This window comes from Notamacropus eugenii, chromosome 5 (genome assembly GCF_028372415.1).
Source record: "Notamacropus eugenii isolate mMacEug1 chromosome 5, mMacEug1.pri_v2, whole genome shotgun sequence".
NCBI classification, from domain to species: Eukaryota; Metazoa; Chordata; class Mammalia; order Diprotodontia; family Macropodidae; genus Notamacropus; species Notamacropus eugenii.
The window spans coordinates 417,426,969-417,448,885 of NC_092876.1; the positions used below are offsets into that span (position 1 = coordinate 417,426,969).

The window sequence follows — 21,917 nt, forward strand, 5'->3', positions numbered from 1 at the left end:
AGCCATTTATTACTGTTTTTATTATTGTTATACCTGTGATCCTTCTCTTTGTATAATATTAAAAATTTTTTCTTCCCTCCGTAATTGAGATAGTTACATTATTCCATTTTCTTTCATTTTTAAAGTAATTTAAATTGCTAAAAATGTGTAAGGTCTTCAATTCTTCTGGATTTCACTGAGGTATAGGATATTAGTTATGGTTCTAAATCTACTTCCCACCATACTGCTAGCCAAATGCTAGGCAAATTACCACTTACAAATACTAATCAAGAATATTTATTAAATAATGAGTTCTCAACCAATTTTTATTTTCTTTAGGTTTTCAAAGCACTATGACTCTGGACAAGTACCTCTGTCTCAAACAGCAACTCTTTAAAACTTCAAGTTGAAAAGCAAGTTCCAACCTGCTTGGAGTAGTAGAGGGAGTTTCCTAGTGAGGATTTTCCTATCCCACTGAAACCACAGATGCAGTCTAAAACAAAAATAAAAATACTTTTCCTACATTAGGTTGACTATTTTAGAATCTTTATTTTGTTCCGTTGATCTATTTCAATTTTTTTTGGTCTGGTAAAAGGCTTTGGTAGTGGGGATATGTCCTGTGTGACCACACTAAATGTCCCCTACACTAGACATAGATAGAGTCTGAATTACTTGTACCTGTAACTTAATACATATATATTATACATACATGTGTATGCATGTATATATAATATATGTATACATATATTATATATATACATAGGCATACTTACTCCTGAAGCAGAAGTGAGGGAGAGATAAAGTACAAAAGCTTATTTACTATTCCAGGACCTAACTCCTGGCTTGCAGAGAAGAATACCTCAAATCTGGTGATTGACAATAGAAATGACAGTTAAAAATGACAATCACTTGATAACAGATTCCCAGGATGATAAACTGAAAAGGTCGCCTCTTTCATTGTCATTGAAAATTGCCCTTGAAGTTTTAAATTCTTCAAATGTAGACCTGTTTAAAAGTTTCAGAATTAAAATTTGTCAGTTTATTAGTTAGAAAACAATGTCATGAAATAGTTGTAACTTTGGACAAGTCATTTCCTGTTCTTCACGTCTGTAAAATGACCTTCAAGTTTCCTTCTAGCTTTAAAAAAAAATTCTCAATTCTAATTCTAACCAATTTTCTGTCTTGGGTAATTACTCTATTTTCCCTCATCTCTGCCTCCTGGCTTCTCTGGCTTCTTCAAGTTTCAGCTAAAATCCCACCTTCTGCAAGGCACCACTTAATTCTAATGCCTTTCCTCTGAAATTATTCCTAATTTATCCTGTGTATATCCTTTCTGCTCATAGTTGCTTGCATGTTGTCTCACCATCAGACTGAATTCCTTGAGAGTAGAGTTTTGTTTTTTTCCTTTATATCCCCAGGACTTAGTGCCAGTGCCTAGCACATAACAGGTACTTAATAAATAAACGATTGCTGACTTGATCTGACTTAGCTTGTTTAAGTAATTTCTGCCTCACCAATCGAAACACTATTTTGGTAGATGTTTCAATTATTTAGAAAAAATTTAATGAAGATTGTGTTTTGGTAATTGTTGTAACACACCAGAAGAAGATATTACTTAGCCAATAAAAAGTCAGTGATAAATAGGATTATTTCATTAACTTTCCTTTCCTCCTAAAGAATAAGCTATGAAATCTAGCATTCTTCTTTAAACAAAACCTTTCTCTTATAACACATCTAATTTAAACAAGTTTTAATAGGAAGTTTCATAGGTTCCCAAAGTGAGAGGTATCTCCCCCCTGGAGGGCACTAGAACAATGTAGGGGTGGAGAAAGGAGGGGTAATAGTTTGAAATGACACAAATTTCAAAAAAAAAAATTGAAAGATTAAAGAAAGTAGAATTTCAGGGGGGGTGGGGTGCGGCGCTGGATAATTTTTTTACAGTGGTAGTAAGTCAAATAAGTTTGGGAACCTCTGCAGGCTAAAGCTATACCTTATGTCCAAAATTACAAGGACCGATCAATATTAAATAAGGATAGATTGACAATAAACTCAAAGAACTAATGAAGTCTTGACATTTTCTTCAGTTGTGGATTAACTTTTTACAATTTTATAGCAAAGTAACTTTAAGCAGGAAGTCTTCAACTCTGTAATTATTACGCCACAATAGAAGCCCTGACACTTAATTATAGTATTACTAAGACAATAATACTATGGGAAATACTGGAATCTGAATGTAATATTTCTTGATATACCACTGCCTGGCTTTTAATTGGCTAGAAAGCTATTACACCTAAAGGGGAAGATATACATATAGAAAAGAATATGTGAGTAAAAAGATAATCCATGTTTAATACAGTAGGTATTTTAGCTTCTCTTGAGTTGGGTTTCTGCTGCTTATTTGAACTCAGATATTATAGGCACTATCAGGGTGAAAAATCACAAGAGACTAAGAAATTTCAAAACTCTGGCTTTTGCCATTAAAACTCAACTCTCTCCTTGGAGAAGAAGATGGCTTTGTATCCCCTGCAGATTGCTGGACTGGTTCTCGGATTCTTTGGAATGGTTGGGACTCTTGCTACAACTCTACTGCCTCAGTGGAGAGTGTCTGCCTTCATTGACAGCAACATTGTGATATTTGAAAGGATCTGGGAAGGACTTTGGATGAACTGTATCCAACAAGCACATATTAGGTGGCAGTGCAAATATTATGGCTCTCTTTTGGCTCTCCCACCTGCTTTAGAAGCATCCCGAGCATTGATGTGTGTGGCAAGCGCTTTGTCCTTGATTGCTCTGCTTGTTGGTGTCTTTAGCATGAAGCAAATCCGTTGTACTAGCTCTAATGAACAAGTCAGGTCTTACCTCCTGGGAGCATCTGGAGTCCTTTTCATCCTGACAGGTATCATCGTTCTCATTCCTGTAAGCTGGACAGCCAATCTCATCATCCAGGATTTCTACAACCCAGCTATTCATGTAGGACAGAAACGGGAGCTGGGTGCCGCTCTCTTCCTTGGCTGGGCAAGTTCAGCAGTTTTCTTTATTGCAGGGATTCTTCTCTGTAGTGTTTGTTTCTGCAAAAGAAGAAGGAGGAGGTACAGATATTCATCAACAGAACACCGCAGGCAATACAAACCTCAGCGCCAAAAAATGAGTGCAAGTAAGACCTCTACCAGTTATGTCTAGCATCTTCTAGCTCAGAATGTGGACTTGGACGAAGGTCCTGCTTATCTCCTTCTTAAAACTGTATGAATGGAAAGAGGGAGAGTTTGGTCTGTAACTGGACATAAACTGTGGTAGAATCCATAAAGGACTCTGTTCTGCCACCAGTAAGAATGGAAATGATTTTATACAGGCAGTCAATTAATTTTAAATTATTTGCTAATTGTTGAACCTGAGTAATCATCTCGACTTACACTTCTTCCTAAAACTCCTAGTGAGCATGGTGAGCTAATTTTTTTTGTTGTTGTGTCATGATGGAAACTCTCATCTTATGAAAAGAATTTTTAAAACCCACTAAGAGAATGACTCATTATAAAAATCGGCAATTGTGGAAAGAAATAAAAAGTCAGAGTTATTGGTAATTTTCGAATGAATGAATGAATGAATAGCATGTGCCAATCAACAGGGATACAAATACTATAACTTGAGAAAGAGAGATTTAAGTATGCATTTGTTTGACTTTAGAGATGCAGAAAAGACACAATTTAAATTTAATATGTTTTGATAACCTGTGATTTTCTGAGAGCAAATTGAAGAATGTATATAGCCAGAGGAAAGGAATAAGAATTGAACATATTAACACTAATTTTCATCTACATTAGAAAATAGGTCCAAGTGAGAGAGTTGATCTTTTACTGTTGAGAGCACTAGTTTTTCTTTTTGTTTCTACTGTTTAGTCGCTTGTCAAGTGTAGGAATACAAAATAAAGTGGAGACTTGAGACAATAGTTCATTGAGGCAATGATTGAAGTCAAAGTAAATGTTACCCTCCTGAAACATAAAGAGAAATAAAGCAAAAATATTTTGGCTTCATAGGAATTATATGGACCATTATTTCTTTTCTTTATTTTACCAGTATATGTATAGATTAGAGAGGTAGGGGAAATATATTCATTAATTTTGATTTGCTACTGTTTCATTCTTCTCTATGTTAAAGACATAAACATTTCTAAATCCATTTTCAGATATTCAAGTTTAGGAAGTACAAAGAATTTTAGACAATCTACAGTTTCCAATGAAAGAGCCAAGGATTTAGTTGATTAAATATTTATCGAATATCTACTATGTGAAAAGTGACTTGAACAAGTTCACTCATTGTGAAGCAATTTGGTGAACATAGTCCTGTGTTAGAATGGCTTTACAGGGACAGTCAGAAAGTGACATCTCAACAAGACCAGGTCTTGATTATCCTTGGCCTTATGTCCTCAACCCTCAAGAGTACCTAAGTAAGCCAACCATTTAATTAACTTTATGTTTAATTAACTTTACATTTAAATGTAATATCATAAATCATAATGTCATAAATAGTTACTTCATCTAAATGAATATCCACACATAAATGTAGCATCAACAATGGGATAAAAATAAAAAGTGAGAAACCACTTAGCAATAAGGAGAACTTTGGAGGTTTAATATAGATCACTCTCCAACTGTTGACCTAATGTTGGGTGTGTTGAGGAAACATACACACACATACATACACACACATACACTTTATCTCCTATACTAAAAGAAGTGAGATATCAGGACAAACAAGTTACAAGTTGCTATACAACCAGCTATCCTTCCATAGGCATATTTAAACCTTAGCCCTCTGGGGCATTTTACTCATAGTGATTCAACTAAATTAGACAGAAAATTCATTTAACTAACTAAAAAAGAGTAGGAGGAGGAATAATTCGTTTTTGGAGAACAATAACTATGGAATGATGTGCTGAGATTTAAGAAATAGAAATTTTACTTCTGGTCATTTGATTAATCAATTATGGGTTTCTTCTAGAGATAACTCATTTCTGTTTTTTAATCTGAAAAAAGAGACATCTATGAGTAAATAAAAATAAATTTAATATTTGGATGCTTGGATAAACCACAAATATTTTACATACATACTACATATTGTAATTTGCTAGGGTTGGAAGCTCAATTCCATGTGGACAGTCTCGGGCGGGTAAAGGTGGGAACTTCTAAATCTTAGAGTTCTCACGAGACCCCCAGGAAACGACTGGGAATCGAGGTGAACCGAGCTATCTCGTGTATTTCCGCCTCTTCCCGTGAGAAACGTGATGGGAGAGAGCTCTCCCCGCCCTCGAGATTGTCCCGGATTGGAGCACACCTAGTTACCTAACAGGCACGGTATTCAGATGCAAACTATGCTGCTGGAGAGTTTAGGTAGGATCAGGAAAGCCTGAAAGCTCTCTTGGCAGGAGGGGCGCGGAGTGGACAGGACAACAAGGCTCCGCTTTTCCTCTCTCCTCTCTCCCCTCCCCCTCTCTCCTCACTTATACTTCTACTTCCAATCTCTTATTGTAAGATCTTTGCCTCCTTGGGAGATCCTTCTCTCTCTCCCTCCTAAGGAAGAATCCCCTGCACTTGTAACCGAGACCCTGAAATAAAGTTCAACCCTTGTTCGACTCCGGAACGTCCTTTCTCTCATATGCGCACCCGGCGTGGCCAGCCGAAGACCTCGGGAGGTGAGGTAAGAAAGACTCGGGTAGCCCACAGGCCTCTAGGTCTGGCAGTAATTCACAAATTTCATTAAAATGCGCAATAAGAATAATCCCTTACATCTGTATGATGTTTAACAGTTTTAAAGTTGCTTTATTATTTCAAGGTATGTTACATATTAGATTATTGCTATCTCTTTTGATCCTTGAAATAACACTTTTATGGTTGTAACCAAGCCTTATTGTAACTACTTTATAGATGTAGCCCAGCCTTATTATACCTACTTTATACATGAGGAAACTGAGGTCCAGAAAGGTATAATATTCAATGATTTTCAACATCAACTGAATAGTAAAAATTTGATAAATGCTTGTTGTTGAAAGTTGGGCAAATGAAATGTAGAAACAGAAGAAAAGGAAAGAACAGACGCAGGAAAAAAAAAAAAGAAGTACAGTACCTGATCTCTTGTAATTTACTATTTCTAGGCTAGCATGAATAACAGGAACTTAGCCAAGATCAGACTTTCTCTCTCTCTCATTAAGTTATACAATGGACCCAGTTTTGAAAGCAGATTTAGAATAACAAAACATCAGTCAGTAAATATTTATTGTTTGATAAGATGCAAAAAAAATCCCACAAATTTAAGAACTATTGAGTAAACCAATGTCACGATCCATTTTAGACATGCACCCATAGAATCACAATGTATCAAAATGATCAGTATTTCTTTTTATATATTTTTCCTACTTTTAAACATGGCATTATGGACAGCGAGTTGGCCTCAGAGCCTAAAAGACTTTTGGCATATACTGTCTATGTCACCCCTCGGAATTCTAGGCAATATCCTAAGACTATATAGATTACAGAGAAGATACTGATGTACATTGGTCCAGTGCGTTCCTAACCACAGAGTTCCCTAATTCTAAGAAAACACAGAACTAGTCCTTTTCCTTAAAACCTTAACCCTGCTTGCTACATGTAGTCACAATTTTCTCATTTCATGTTTGAATAATAACTATGATATTAGAACATAACAAATCTGAGCAAAAGAATCATGATTTGAAAACCTGTGAAATCTTGAATGGTGAAATCTTCAGTTGTAAAAATATAGGCAATAACATTCTCTGAAACTAGAGATCACTTTACCTTGATAAAGATCCAGTCACTTCAAAAGCTTATTAGAATTAAAAGATCTAACTGTATGATTTGTGATAAGGTATTCATCATTTTATTCATAGTATGTTTTTTAGGCAAAATAGGACCATCAGCCTGTACCAATCTTAGTTCTCTGGTATAATATGCCATTTTAATGCATTTGGTGAAGGTTAGATAATTTCCACAAAGCTTACTCAACAAATGTCTGGTTCACATTGGCACTGAATTTGAAGTCACTTGGATAATAAGTCCCTTAACCTCTTATAGCCACAGTTACTCATCTATAAAATGAGAATACATGGACGATAATTTCTCTTCAAGCTCTCAATCTGTGATCCTCTGATCTAGGTCAATAGGCAATTTCCCAAGGATCAAGGCCTCTGCTGTTCCTTCCCTAACAACCACAAAAGAGAAAAATGTACAGATTACTCATGACTTTGCTTCTTCAGAGATGCTCCTAGTTTGGCAATTCTAACTCTTAAGATAGAATGTAATATTTCCAGTTCCCATATTACAGCAAACTATAACCATACTGTTTATAGGAGAAAATAACTAGAAATAAAGTAGATGCCCCTAAACTAAGGAGTGGCTAAACAAATTGTGCGTACAAGTGTGTTGACATATTACTGAATTTTAGGAAAAATGAATATGGAGAGAAGAATACATGAGAAGACATGTAAACTGAAAAAAAGTGAAATAGGCAGAACCAGGGAAACAATATACACAATGACCTCAACAATATAAAGGGAAAGAACAACAAAAAATTGAAACAAGGCTGTAAAATAATAATGATCAAACTGCACAAAACAAAAAGATATGAGAATATACCTCCTTCCTCTATTTCTAGGGGTAGAGAACTACAGGTATGACACTAAATATAGTCAGACATGACTGATGTTGATTAGTTTGGGGAACTCTTTTTATTTCTTTTTCCTTTGTTATGAGATGGCTCTCTGAGATGAGGATGGAGAAAGATATATTGGAAAATGGAGGTAATCAAAAGATCAATAAGTTTGAAATCATATTTTCCTCTTGAAATTTCTCATAGTACTTTACTTGTACCACTCCCTTACCCTTCTTATACTCTCCTTTGTGCCAAAGACACTGTGCTTGTCTCTTCTCCCATTAAATTTTAAATTATTTTAAAGTAGGATCTATGTCATAATACTCTTCATATTTCCAGGGCATAGAACAATGCCTTGCACATTGCAAGCACTTAATAAATGTTTGCTGTTAAACACTAGAATAAACTCTGTTTGGAAATTAGAAAAAGAAGATACAGTCTTTAAACTCTAAGAGTTTTCAGTTTCCAATTTTGAATGAGCCTACGTACTTGCTGAAGTGCAATGCTGAGATAGGCAATGAGTTCTAAGAGTATGGACAGCAAATTCATAAAAGTATAGCTCATAGAAAGGTTTTACTGCAGATCACTGACAAGGCTTGGAGTTTCCCTGGCTTATGCCAGAATAGACTTATATGAAAGCTAAAATGCTTTGTTGGGTTCTACGTACAGCATTTCACCAAGAACTGAGATCTGCACTGTTTGCCCTCCAACAAAAAGAACGTGTAGGCGATTCATTGATGCACATAAAATAGTACTGAAATTAGTGTTGGTATCAATGTTTGTGGCCTTTGTCTTTGATGATCTAATAAACTGGAAGTTGCTACACATGAGACCAGAAATATTAAACATTATATCTCAGCAAAGTAATATTGAGAGAAAATAATAATTATTCAACATAAGTATTAAGGTAAAAGAAACATTCTTTGATCAGAGTAAAATATTGGATATGATAACTGTGAACAGCATCTCTTTCACTCTTTCAGCATTATGGCATGGCAGAAATGTACCTACTGTCAATTAAAGGCATAGGAGTAGGTTGTATGATCATCCCACAGATCAATTTCAATAAATTAAACCTTAAACAGGAGTCCCCAGTAATTGAATCCAAAGTGAAGCAAGCAGCTTGTTATAGCATTTGGCAATGAGGAATAATAAAATACTGTCCAAAACAGCACAAAAGACTGAGTATATAACTTCAAAGAAGAATGGAGGACAAAGAATTTTGCAATGATTTTAACTCAGTGATCATGGGAGGTCAGAGTGCGTATGAATACTCCTTGCTACCCGTTTCTACTTCCACACTCACTCTACCACTATCGTTCACCTTCCCTGCTACCTATAAAAGTGCTCATGTACCTCCCCCTCCCCCAAAAGATCACCCTTGATTTTATCAGTGATGCTGTCTATTTTCCTGTATCTCTCCTCTACCAAACTCTTTGAAAAACTCATTCATGATCCCTGTCTCCACTTTGTCTCCTCTCATTCTCTTTAAATCCTCTTCAGTTTGGCTTCTGATCTTCCTTTCTCCAAAGTTAACCTTAATTTCTCTTAATTAATGTTCTCTTAATTGCCCAATCTGGTGGATTTTTCTCAATCCTCATTCTTCTTGGCCCCAATATAGTATATGGTTGCCGCCCTTGATATCCTTCTACTAGACAGTCTCCTCCTACCTAACTATTGTGTTTAGTCTCCTTTACTGGAACTTCATCTTTGACCCAATTCCTAAATGTGCATGCCCCCCAAAGCTTTGTCCTAGGATCTCTTCTCTTAATACTCTATACTATGTCTTTTGGTGATGGTCTCAGTTCCTATTTATCTCTATGCAGATGTTCCCAGATTTATGCATACAATTCTAGCCTCTCTTCTGAGCTCCAAACCCATATCTCAATGTGCCTATTGGACATTTTGAACTAGAAGTTCAAATTATAGATATTTCATGTTCAACATTCCCAAAACTGAACTCCATATCTTTACCCTATAGCCTTCCCCTCTTCCACATTTTCCTAATACTGTTCAAAGCATAACCAGTCTCAGTCTCCCAGGTTCCCAACCTCAATACACTCTTGAATTCTTCATTGTCCTTCATCCTGCATAACCATGCAATTGGAGAACCACGTCTTTTCTTTTTCTAGAACATCGTATGTGTACATACACATTATTTATGTTTATATGTGTATATTTATGCTTTATATGAATATATTTATAGAGGTATCTTTTATGTATGCATATATTTAATAGCTTAAAACTGCACTAAGACTTTGGGGACATCCTATATCTACATATAGGATATATTTACACACACACGTATACACACATGCATACGCACACATACATACAAATACCCCATTCTCTAGTGGGAAAAAAGCTTCTAATTCAGGCCTTTATTGCATCCTACCTAGTCCTAGATTAATACAGTAGTCTCTATTTGCCCCCAAAATGGGACAGCTAGGTGGCATAGAGGATATAGTGCTGTGCCTGGTGGAATCAGGAAGATCTTAATTCAAATTTAGCCTCAAAAAGTTACTAGTTGTGTGACCCTAGGCAAGTCACTTAATGTCTGTCTAACTTAGTTTCCTCAACTAAGGCCATCCCCTGTCTGATTTGTAGCCATCAGAGGGAAGAGAAGAAAGGCCTTCCAACTGACCATGCACTTTCAATTTTGTGCTGTGGAGTTCTTTGATGGCCAGCATCCTCCAAAAAAAAGAGAAGTGCCTTCCAGTTAATGGTAAATATATTCACATGTGGTCATACTCTACACATCCCAGTCATTCTAAACCCCAGCAGGCCATCAGCCAAACCCCATTCTTCCTCTCCTACCACCTATTTCCTTACTCTCATCCCCCTCAACTTGCCCACTCCAAAGTCCCAATTACCCTTACCACCATACCCTCTGGTATACCTGTTCCATAGGCAAAAATTTAGATTCATCTTAAAATCTTTGTCTTTCACTATGTCTATATTCTAGCAACTACCAAGATCTCTCCTGATTTCATAATCTCCCTGAACATCATTTCCAGTCCCTGTGGTACTTTTACTCATTCCTTTAAATTCATTGGTGGAAGCAAGGGAGTTAAAACACACCTTGACCCCCATTATCACTTTCAGGTTGTCTCCATACCTCCACCATCAAGTAATTTCTCTTCCTTTGACATACCCATCTTCCACTCAATCAAAATTCTGGTAGTTGTTGATTGTAGACCTTTAGAATACACCCCTACCTTCCTCAGTGGGTTCAGGACCTGGCTCACAATCTTTCTTTCTATTCAACTCCTGTCTTCATACCAAGGGACTTCAACATACAAGTTGACATGACCTCAAACATTAACTGCTCAGTTCCTTGATTTTTTCATTTCACATGATCTACTTCTTTACCTCACCTCAGCCACATGCAAAGGTAGACATGTCCTTAATCTGACCATCAGTCACAAATGCACCACATTCATGTTTAAAAACTATTATCCCCTTATCTGACCATAATCTATTCACTTTCTACCTCTCCCTCTGCCTTCCCATACCACACCCTGCTCTCCATTTCTAATGAGATCTCCATTCCTTTGACAGCTCAGTACTCTTCCAGGTCATCACCTTTGCACTAGCTACTCTCTCCTCTTTTCCTCATCTTGACCCCTTGATAAATCAGCTCAGCTCTACACTGTCTTCTTCTCTTGAGTTCCACTTATTGTGTTGCTCCCACTATCCACTCACTTCACTCATATACACATGTTGCTGAATGAAGGTGCAGAAAGTAATGTAACTGTCCCAACTGGATCCATTACAAATTTATGTTATACAACCTAAAGCAGAATCTCACCGCTCTGCTAGACAATTGTTTGTACCTCTCTTGTCAATTCGCCATCCCCTCCAACAGACTGTCCCCTCTATCACCCTCACTTTCTCACTTGTCTTCAAGTTCTCCCTATTTACCGGTTAACTCCCTATTGTCTACAAACAACACTATATTGTATCTGGAAAGAACAAAAAACAATGAAAGCTGAATGCTGTGAAATTATAATAACTTTCCTTTCTAAATGGTCTCCTTACTTCAAGTCTCTTCTTAAGGTAATTCATCCACCACTCAGCTGCCACAGTGATTTCCCTTAAGTATAGGTCTATGACATTCCCCTGTTCCCTATTACCTACAGAATCAGACATAAAGTCCTCTGTCTGACATTTAAGCCTCCCATCATCCTGACCCAACACAAAGCTGAGTGAAATAGATAACACGTTGGATGACAAAGTCAGAATCCAAAAAGATCTTTTTAAAAAATATGAATTGATATCTTTAGGTTTTATACTACCTTGATATCCAAATGTATCCTTCCTACCTCTACCTCCTAGAAAGCCAATACTCTCATGAAAAGAACAAAATAGAGAAGAGGACAGTTAGGCAAAACTAAAATTAAAGTCTGACATTATGTGTAGTTTTTCATACCTGTGGCACCCTACTTTTGCAAAGAAGGGAGGAAAGTGCATTCATTCTGATGAGGCCCCACTTAGTTATTATAATTCCACAGCATTCAGCTTTCCTTATTTTCTTGTTCTTTCCAGATACACCATTGTTGTCGGCATGCAGGCAAAAAGCATTAAATTAGCACTCTCTATGTGCCAGGCACTGTGTTAAGCACTGGGGCTACAAATACACTGGCCTCAATGAGCTTACATTCTAATGGAGGTGGAAAGCACACAAAAGGGAGCTAAAAATTGGTGATGGAAGGGCAGAATCTGCTCAGGGGCATGGTATTAAAGTTCAGAAAGTCAGAAAATTTAAAATCACAGATAGAAAGGCAATGAAGACTGGCACTTCCCTAAAATGGAAGCCTCCAGAAGAACTCCTTAGTAGGAGAAGAAGGTAAGCTTGATTCAGGGATCTGATAGGGAGAGTGAGCAGTCTTTTGGAGTGGGTGGAGGGATGTTCTAGACACCTAGCTTCCCAAAGTGCGTGATACCACCCCTTGGAAGGTGCTGGAATGGTCAGGGTGGGGGAGCGGAGCAAGTATACTTGAAGGCAGTTGGGGGGTGTTAAATAAAAATAAGGGGAAGGTGAAAGCATAAGGAAAGAAGAAAAGATAAGAATATTTTGAAAAAACATTCCTATATGTTTCATCTGTTGTGTGACAGAGTTAAAGTCATAGTGATAATATTATTTTTCAAAAAAAACACACTAAATGCAAGTTATAACCTATACAACTTATACCATGATCCGTGGTCAAGGCCACTGACAGTTCTTAACAAGCAAATGTTGCAGGCCAGTGTGTGGTGCACTGTCAGGAAATCCAGCATGCATTGGCAGGAATATGTGTGTAATGACTTCTTTACAATATTATACTATATATGATTACATGATGCAATATCGCATCATCAAAATTTCAATGCAAGAAAAAAACACAAATTTATAATAAATTATTAAATTTAAGATTTGCCATTTTAAAAACATTATATTTTTGAAATGATGCAAATTTCAAAAGAAAAACATTAAATGGCTAAAGAAAGTAGATGGGGTGCTGGGTAATTTTTCTAGAAAGGGGGGCAGTAGGCCAAATAAATTGAGTACCTTTGCTTTAGGGTGAAGAGGCCTCTCTTCAAGAGCAGAAAGTTTCCAAGGAGAGGCTGTAGCTAAAATTTGGTATTGAAATCTGAAGAGTCAGAAGCACATCTGAGAGTGGAATGTTGGGCAGCTATGTGGTACAGTGGATAAAGTGCTTCGCTTGAAGTTCACATCACATCTTAGACACTTAATAGCTTTATGACCCTGGATAAGCCACTTACTCTCTCTGATCTTTTATTTCTTCATCTTTAAAATGGGAATAAAAATAGCCCCTACTTCACAGGGTTATTGTGAGAATCAAAGAAATAACATACATAAAATGCTTTTAAAACTTTAAGGCACCATACGTAGATGGATAATAAATGCTAGCCATTATTTTTGTTGTGTTGGTCATTGCGTACATTATTTTCTTTGTTCTTCAGTTTATATAACTTCATATGTCTTCTCATGTTTCTATATATTTCCCATATTGATTGTTTCATACAATGCAATAATATATCATTATTTGGTTCAGTCATCATTAGAGAGGAAATATTTTTCTTACTATCAACAGAGAAGAAATATCTGTCAGCCATCTGAGTTCCCAATATTTGTTGTTGTTAATTACATGGCATGGTTGCAGAAATGGAAAGGTTTCCATTTGGCCATATACATAATACAATTTTTGGCATGGAAGCTGCCAAAACAAAGCTGTGCAGATACTGACTCATTAGAGCTCATTGTATACCTTCCCTTGGTGATCTACAGTCTACAATCTGTTCTGATATTGATAGGATCTAGCCACTACCCCACCCCCAATATCCCAGCTGCCTCACTAGAATAGTAGGTGTGCCCATCTTCTCAACCACATCAAGCATTTTGTCCCAGACAGGACCATGATAGCAGACCAATCAGAAAGCAACACCCACAGGACATAGACCAGGATGTTTGACCACTAAATCACAGCCTAAGTGTATAGTAATAGCAAAGAACTGTCCTAAGGTGAAGTTATGACATAGAGAAGCTTACTATAATACTATAATCATACATAAATGCCCCCCAGCAGGGCTTTTCTGTATGCATTCTGAGTAACCACATGCGGAGCTCCACCAAGGTTAGGACATCTCCTATATCAATAAACCCCTCCTATATTTTTATATTCTTGTATTCTGTAATGATGCAATGGCATCTTTTGCTCTATAAAAATCCTTGTCTTGCCTTGCTCGTTCCTGGTTGCTTCCTGGATTCCAGCCTGCTTTCTGAGAGGTGTAATTCTCAATAAATGCCTTTGCTTGGTTTGGAGATAGTCTGAATCTGTGAATTCTTTCTAGATGACCTCACAACACACCATGAACTTCAACATTATGATAGTAACCTGACTGTTGGTGTGTAGCAGCATCATATATCCAAATACAACAAAGGCATCAGAGGGTATCATTGGGGTAAGTAGGGCTGAAGGGCCCCTACCGCCCCAGTGCTGGACTTTACTGTATAGTTTTATTAGTTCCCACATAGCTAGGATCTATTGCTTTGTATCAAATCAATGTTTTAGTACCATGTTTAAAACTCCCTATAAGGAGAAGGTATGGTCATCTTCTGCCCATCTAGAGGAGTCTCCTCCACTCCCCCCTCCCCAGATTGCCTCTCTGCACTGTAAGCACTGTCCCTATCTCATATTCAAATTTCACTAGTTTTTCAACCCATACTTGTATAATGGTGTGTGTGTGTGTGTGTGTGTGTGTGCCTGCATGAGTGCTCATGCACACAACCTGAAGCAAGATCTGATTAGTTACATGCAAACACAACCCCACCCTCCATTTACCTCTATGCTGAAATATGTCTGGTTGGTAGGGCAGGATGTGGTGACTTACCTAGCTTTTGGACATCTGCCAAGCTTGAAGGGCCCCAACTCCATGTGGGTAGGCTGTTCTATGCCTATAGGTGAACAGGAAGTCATGTCAATATAGCCTGAGACAACTAGGAATGAAGCTAGAGCCTCAGGCCCCTGGAATAATCTAAGTCTTTGAGACAGCTATCTAGGCATTTAGTAAAAACACCAGACTAACCTACATAGTGGTCCAGGAAGGAAGACCCTAACCTATCACTATTTTCATGCTTTCATTCATCATTTCATACACATCACTTTTCTTCCATCTCCACCTGCGGAAATCCTACCTATTCTTTAAAGGTTTCTTCAGATTCTACCCCCCATACATTAAACACTTCCTGATTTTCTCTCTAAGTCAGAAGTTGCCTTGCCTTCCTTAGACCTCATAAAACCATCTTTTTAACTATTTCTATACTTGTAAGGAAGACCGAGAAGGGAGCAGGAGTATGAGAACAAATTACCCCTGATGAAAACTCCAGTGATTAGTTAGCCGGTTTCTACTGACAAGGGCTGCCTACACAATGATTGATTGCCTGAGTAGTAGTCAGGACAGACTCTTGTAGGAGAAGCTGCACTCTTTGCCATCTACAAAAGTAAGGTAATAGATCAGTTAAGTCTTTTAACTCCCCTTTCACCCTCTGGAAATCTACCTTTCCTCTCCTTAGGAGTAGCTGATAATAATAAGATAGAACCCCTGTGACAGACAGACAACCTGAGAAGAAAATTCTGAAAGCAGACTTTACCAGTAGCTGAGGCACTAAGTGACTTATTGCAGAAGCACATGACAAAAGCAGGTATAGATCTACTGATTTGGCCTAAGAGTTCAATGAAAATACATCTGAGTGTCAACCTCTTGTGAAGGGGAGGGAATATATTGAGATTGTAGGTAGTATAGTTGAGATCTAGTCATTTAATCAAATGAGGAAAATTTCTTGGATACTGTCATGCTTGGGGTCTCACTCACAGGAAACTATGAGTTACTCAGTGAGTGACTCATTAGGTCACTGGGCCTTCTAAAGAAAGAGAAGAATCAACCACATAGATTTTGAACAGTACTTCATTTTGGGGGAAAAAAAAGTTGCCCACATGGCAAATCGAGCTGAAAAATGAAAGCTATGTCACCGAGGGGAAACAAGATATCTGGAGCTTTTCCTCATGTATTACTATTATAGCAAGCCATGGTATAGAAAGGAGTATTGTCATTTAGCAGCTCTGGAACCTATATTTCTCATCCAGGGTCATTTAAACCTTTATAAAGTCTGCGTGCTGGAACTACTGTGAATTATTTGTTTTCTGTATCTGCTTTTATGGGCTCCTATGACTTGGAACTCATGTTTTCTCTGTTTATGGGCTGTGAATTCTGTGCATCTTCTCCAATTTTTGTGGGGTAAAATAAAGGCTGTCGCAATCTGATTTGCATTTCTTACTTTGAGTATGAATACTGAGGGCCCTGTATGTGTAAGATGGCACGGATCCAACTTGATATAGGCAGCCAGGTCAGGATCCTGGCCATAAACACTCACTGTGCTCTTAGACAGCAGCACTGCACTTGCTCAGTGCTGACTTATCGTTATATAACCACAGTTAATGTAAACTTAAGAGCTTATTGTTGGCATGATGCCTTCTTGTGTGCTTCTCTATAAATCAAACGAGCACTGGTCAGTGAATATGGAATGCTGGGGGTACTGTAAAAAGGGTGGATACTGTAGGAGCAGATGCCCTCACTCCCCCTCACCCATCATCACAGGACATAAGAAAAAAGGCAGGAGAGACTTCCTCATCTCATCTAGACCTACTGCCATCAAGAATAAAGTAATAGGACCCCCTTATCTGTGACCTGCATTGTCATTTGTAGTCTGTCCAGATCCAGTGAAACTGCAGGGAGGTGAGGAGCCCCTGTCTAACAACATCTTAGCCACATTTGGGAAAATCTAGACATGAGGGATACCTAAACTCCATTTTGGAGATTTCCCTGCAACAAACTCTGCGTTGATAGCTTAATGAGCCAATGAAAGAAAATTACCTTCTGCCACAGGATTTGAACTGTTCCATGTGAATCTAAAGAGCTTTAGGGGGTCCTGAACCATAAGTCATCCATTTATCATGCTCTGTTTGGGGCATCATATCTTGCCTGTTGTACTATAAGGTCTGTGATGATAGGGAACCAATATTACCACCAACTCTGTAAAGGATGAACTGAAAAGGGGAGTAGCTTGAGGTAAGGAAATCATTTGGTAGGCTATTAAAATAATACAGGTGAAAAGTGCTCAAGGCCTGAATAAGGATGATGGCAGTGTTATTGGAGAGAAAGGAACAGATGCAAAAACATGATCTCGACCTCAATAAGCTCCCAATCTAATGAAGAGACAACATGCAAATAATTGGATGCATAGAAGATATGTACAGTGCGAATGGAAGGTAATCTCAGAAAGGCACTCGCAGTAGGAGAAGAGGAATGGACATACAAACAAGAAAAGGCTTCCTTTAGAAATCTGACATTTGAGCCAAGACTTGAAAGAAGCCAGGAGGCAGAGGTGAGAAGAGGTAGCATTCTAGACATGGGAGACCAGCCAGTGAAAAAGCACCGAGGCGGGAGATGGAGAGTTTTGTGCAAAGGAATATGAAGTAGGCCAAAGTAGCTGGATTATAGAATACAAAGATGGGAATAAAGCATTGTTGTCATTCTTAAGTCCTTTCAGTCATGTCCAATTCTCTAGGATCCCCTTTGGAATTTTCTTGGCAAAGATACTGGATTGATTCTCCATTTCCTTCTCTAGCTCATTTGACAGATGAGGAAACAGAGTTGTTTGATTTGCCCAGGATCACACAGCTAGTGAGTGTCTGAGGCCAGATTTAAATTCAGTAAAATGGGTCCTCTTGATAGCAGACCCTGCATTCTATGCGCTGCACCACTCAACTGCTCAGTAAAATATTAGAAGAGTAGAAAAAGACTAGAAATATAGGAAGTTTTCAAGCCATTGAGGGCTTTAAATGTCAGAGTGTTTTATGTAAGACAAACAGCCAGAGAATGAATTGATGCAAATAATAATTAAAATATTGCTAAAATGGCTAAGCATCCAGAATACTAACAAATCAAAAAATCTTTTGTCACATTCTTTTGGCTAGATGGAAGATATGCTAGTTGAGGTAATCTTTCAAAAATTTTTCAAAAATGAATAATAAAGCCACCATAACTTAGAAAATATCAATGAAATTTGACTATAAGAAATTTTATTTAGAGTGGATTTTTGATAAGGATTAATTCCAGTGACAAAATCCCTTAAGACTTATTCCTTGTCCCCCCAAAAAGAAAAAAAAACTAGAAAGACGGAGTCTTTGTCCATTAGTGCCACAGAGTGCTATAGTGCTGAAAAGGCTCTTCTGTCTCCCAACCTTACCTCCTGTACTTACCTACATTATGTATTGATTACAGATTAATCTTTAACAGTAAGTAAAGCTTAGATTATAAATTTGGAAATAAAGCTTCAGAGATATATGCCCAAAATAAAGGTAATATAAACGTGATCACCTCAAAAGATAAAAATAACTTTTGACAAAGTTTTTATACTAAAAATTTTTATATCAAAAACCCTATAAAGTATAGACAGAGAGGGATCTTTTTACAAACTTATATCTTATTTTTTCCTAATTACACATAAAATCAATTTTTAACATTTATTTTTAAATTTTGAGTTCCAAATTCTCTCCCTCCTTCAACCCCACTGTGAAGGTAAATAATTTCATATAGGTTTTATATATATATATATATATGTATATATATATATATATACATATATATATATATATATAGCCATGTGAAACATATTTCCATATTAGTCATGTTGCAAAAGAAAGCATAGACCAAAAACCCCCAAGAAAAATAAAGTTTAGAAGTATGCTTTACCAATGCAACCAAGACTAGGATGGAAGCAGAAACCTGAGAGAGAATCTGTGTCCGTGACAAAGGTCTCATTTCTAAAATATAGAGAGAGAGCCGAGTCAAACTTATAAGAATACAAGTCATTCCTCAAAAGAATATGAATAGGCAGTTTTCAGAGAAAAAAGTGAAAGCTATCTACAGTCATATGAAAAAATGCTCTAAATCACTATTGATTAGAGAGCTGTAAATAAAAGTAACTCTGAGGTATCACTTCACACCTATCAGATTGGTTACATGACAAAACAGGAAAATGATACATGTTGAAGAAGATGTGGAAGAGTTGGAACACTAATTCATTGTTGGTGGAACTGTGAGCTCATCCAACCATTCTGGAGAGCAATTTGGAACTATGTCCAAAGGGCTACAAAAATGTGCATACGCTTTGATCCAGCAATACCACTTCTAGGGCTGTGATCCCTAGGGAGATCATAAAAATGTGAAAAGGACCCACATGTACAAAAATATTTATAACAGTTCTTTTTGTGGTGGCCAAAAACTGGAAATCGAGGAGATATCCATCAACTGGGAAATGGCTGCACAAGTTGTGGTATATGAATGTCATGGAGTACTATTATGCTATAAGAAGTAATAAACAAGAGGACTTCAGAAAAACCTGGAAAGATTTATATGAACTGATGCTGAGTGAAGTGAGCAGAATCAGGAGAATATTATACACAGTAAGAGCCACAGTGTGTGAGAACTGTATCTAATAAACTTAGCACTTCACAGCAATGCAAGGACCTAAAACATTTCCAAAGGACTCAAGATGCAAAATGTCATCCACATCCAGAGAAAGAACTACCGAGTCAGAATGCAGAATGAAGCAGACTATTTTCTTTTTTGTTGTGTTTGGTTTTGTTTAGTTTTTCTCTTGGTTTCTCCCATTCATTTTAGTTCTTCTATGCAACATGACTAATGTGAAAATGTGTTTAATAAAAATGTATGTGTAGAACTCATATAAGATTACATGACATCTGGGGGAGGTAGATGGGAGGGAGGGGGAGACAGTTCAAAATTTATGGAAGTGATTGTTGAAAACTGAAAACAAATTAATTATTTTTTAAAAGTATACTTTAATCTGTATTAAAACTTCAACAGTTCTTTCTCTGGGGATGGCTAACATTTTTTATCATAAGTCCTTCCAAGTTACCTTGGATCATTGTGTTGCTGAGAATAGTTAAGTCATTTGCAGTTGATCATTTTACAACATTGCTGTCTCTATGTACAATGTTCTCCTGGTTCTATTCAATTCATTCTGTATCGTTCGTGTGAGTCTTTCCAGGTTTTTCTGAGAGCATTCTGCTCATTATTTCTTATAGCACAAGAGTATTCCATCACAATCATATAGAATAACTTGTTCAGCCATCCCCCAATTAATGACCATCCTCTCAAATCCCATTTCTTTGCCACCAGAAAAGAGCTGCTACAAATATTTTGTACATTATTCTCCTTTTTATTTTTGCACTTTTTTTGCACATCTGGTCCTTTTACAGTTTGCTTTTTATTTCTTTTAGGATGGAGACTTAGTAGTGGTATTGCTGGGTCAAAAGGTATGCACAATTTTTTAGCCTTTTGGGAATAGTTTCAAATTGTTCTACATAATGGCTGAATCAATTCCAACTCCACTAACAGTACATTAGTGTCTCAATTTTCCCACATCCTCTCCAAAATTTATCATTTTCCTTTTCTGTCCTATTAGCCCATATAATAGGTATGAGGTAGTAGCTCAGAATTGTTTCAATGTACATTTCTCCAATCAATAGCAATTTAGAGCATTTTTTCATATGGCTATAGATAGCTTTGATTGCTTCATCCAAAAACTGACTGTTCATATCCTTTGACCATTTATCATCTGAGGAGTGGTTCTCATTTTCATAAATTATTTTTCATGTTTTTATTATTTTTCTACTTGATGGTATTTTTTCCAATTACATGTAAGATAGTTTTCAACATTAACTTTTTTAAGATTTTGAGTTCTAAATTTCACTCCTTTCCTCCCTCCCTTCCCTCTTCCTCAAGACAGCAAGCAATTTGATATAGGTTATACATGTACAATTATACTAAACATATTTCCACATTAATCATGTTGTGGAACAAGAATCAGAACAAAAGGGAAAAACCATGAGAAATAAAAAAACAAAAAAAAAGTGAAAATAGTATGCTTTAATGTGCATTCAGACTCCATAGTTCTTTCTCTGAATGTAGAAAGCATTTTCCATCATGAGTCTTTTAGAATTATCTTGGACCGCTGTATTACTGAGAAGAGCTAAGTCTATAATAGTTCCTCATTGTACAATATTACTGTTACTGTGTACAGTGTTCTCCTGGTTCTGCTCACTTCACTCAACATCAGTTCATGTAAGTCTTTCAAGGTTTTTCTGAAATCCCCTACTCTTCATTTCTTATAGCACAATAGTATTTCACTGCATTCATATGCCACAACTTGTTCACCCATTCCCCAATTGATGAGCGTCCCCTCAATTTCCAATTCTTTGTCACCAAAAACAGCTGCTATATTTTTTTTAATGTGGGTTCTTTTCCCATTTTTATGATCTCTTGGGGATACAGTTCTAGTAGTGGTATTGCTGGATCCGTGAGTATTTGCAACTTTTATAGTCCTTTGGGGATAGTCCCAAATTATTCTCCAGAATGGTTGGATAAGTTCACAACTCCACCAACAATGCATTAGTGTTCCAGTTTTCCCACATCCCTTCCTACATTTCTCATTTTCCTTGTCTGTCCTATTTGTCAATCTAATAGGCATAAGGTAGTACCTCAGAATTGTTCTAATTTGCATTTCTACAATCAATAGTAATTTAGAGCATTTTTTCATATGGCTATAGATAGCTTTGATTACTTCATTTGAAAACTAACTGTTCATATCCTTTGACCATTTATTAAGTGGGGAATGGCTCTCATTTCCACAA

At 37.0% G+C, this 21,917-nt stretch overlaps 1 protein-coding gene across 1 annotated transcript; it reads left to right on the forward strand.

The window, feature by feature from the left end:
- The first annotated feature begins 2,302 nt into the window (after nt 1-2,302).
- Nucleotides 2,303-3,557, forward strand: CLDN17 (claudin 17). Its single transcript, XM_072614888.1, has one exon. It carries the CDS (start codon nt 2,488-2,490, stop codon nt 3,157-3,159), a length of 672 nt encoding a protein of 223 aa, XP_072470989.1. The 5' UTR covers nt 2,303-2,487; the 3' UTR covers nt 3,160-3,557.
- Nucleotides 3,558-21,917: the final 18,360 nt, after the last annotated feature.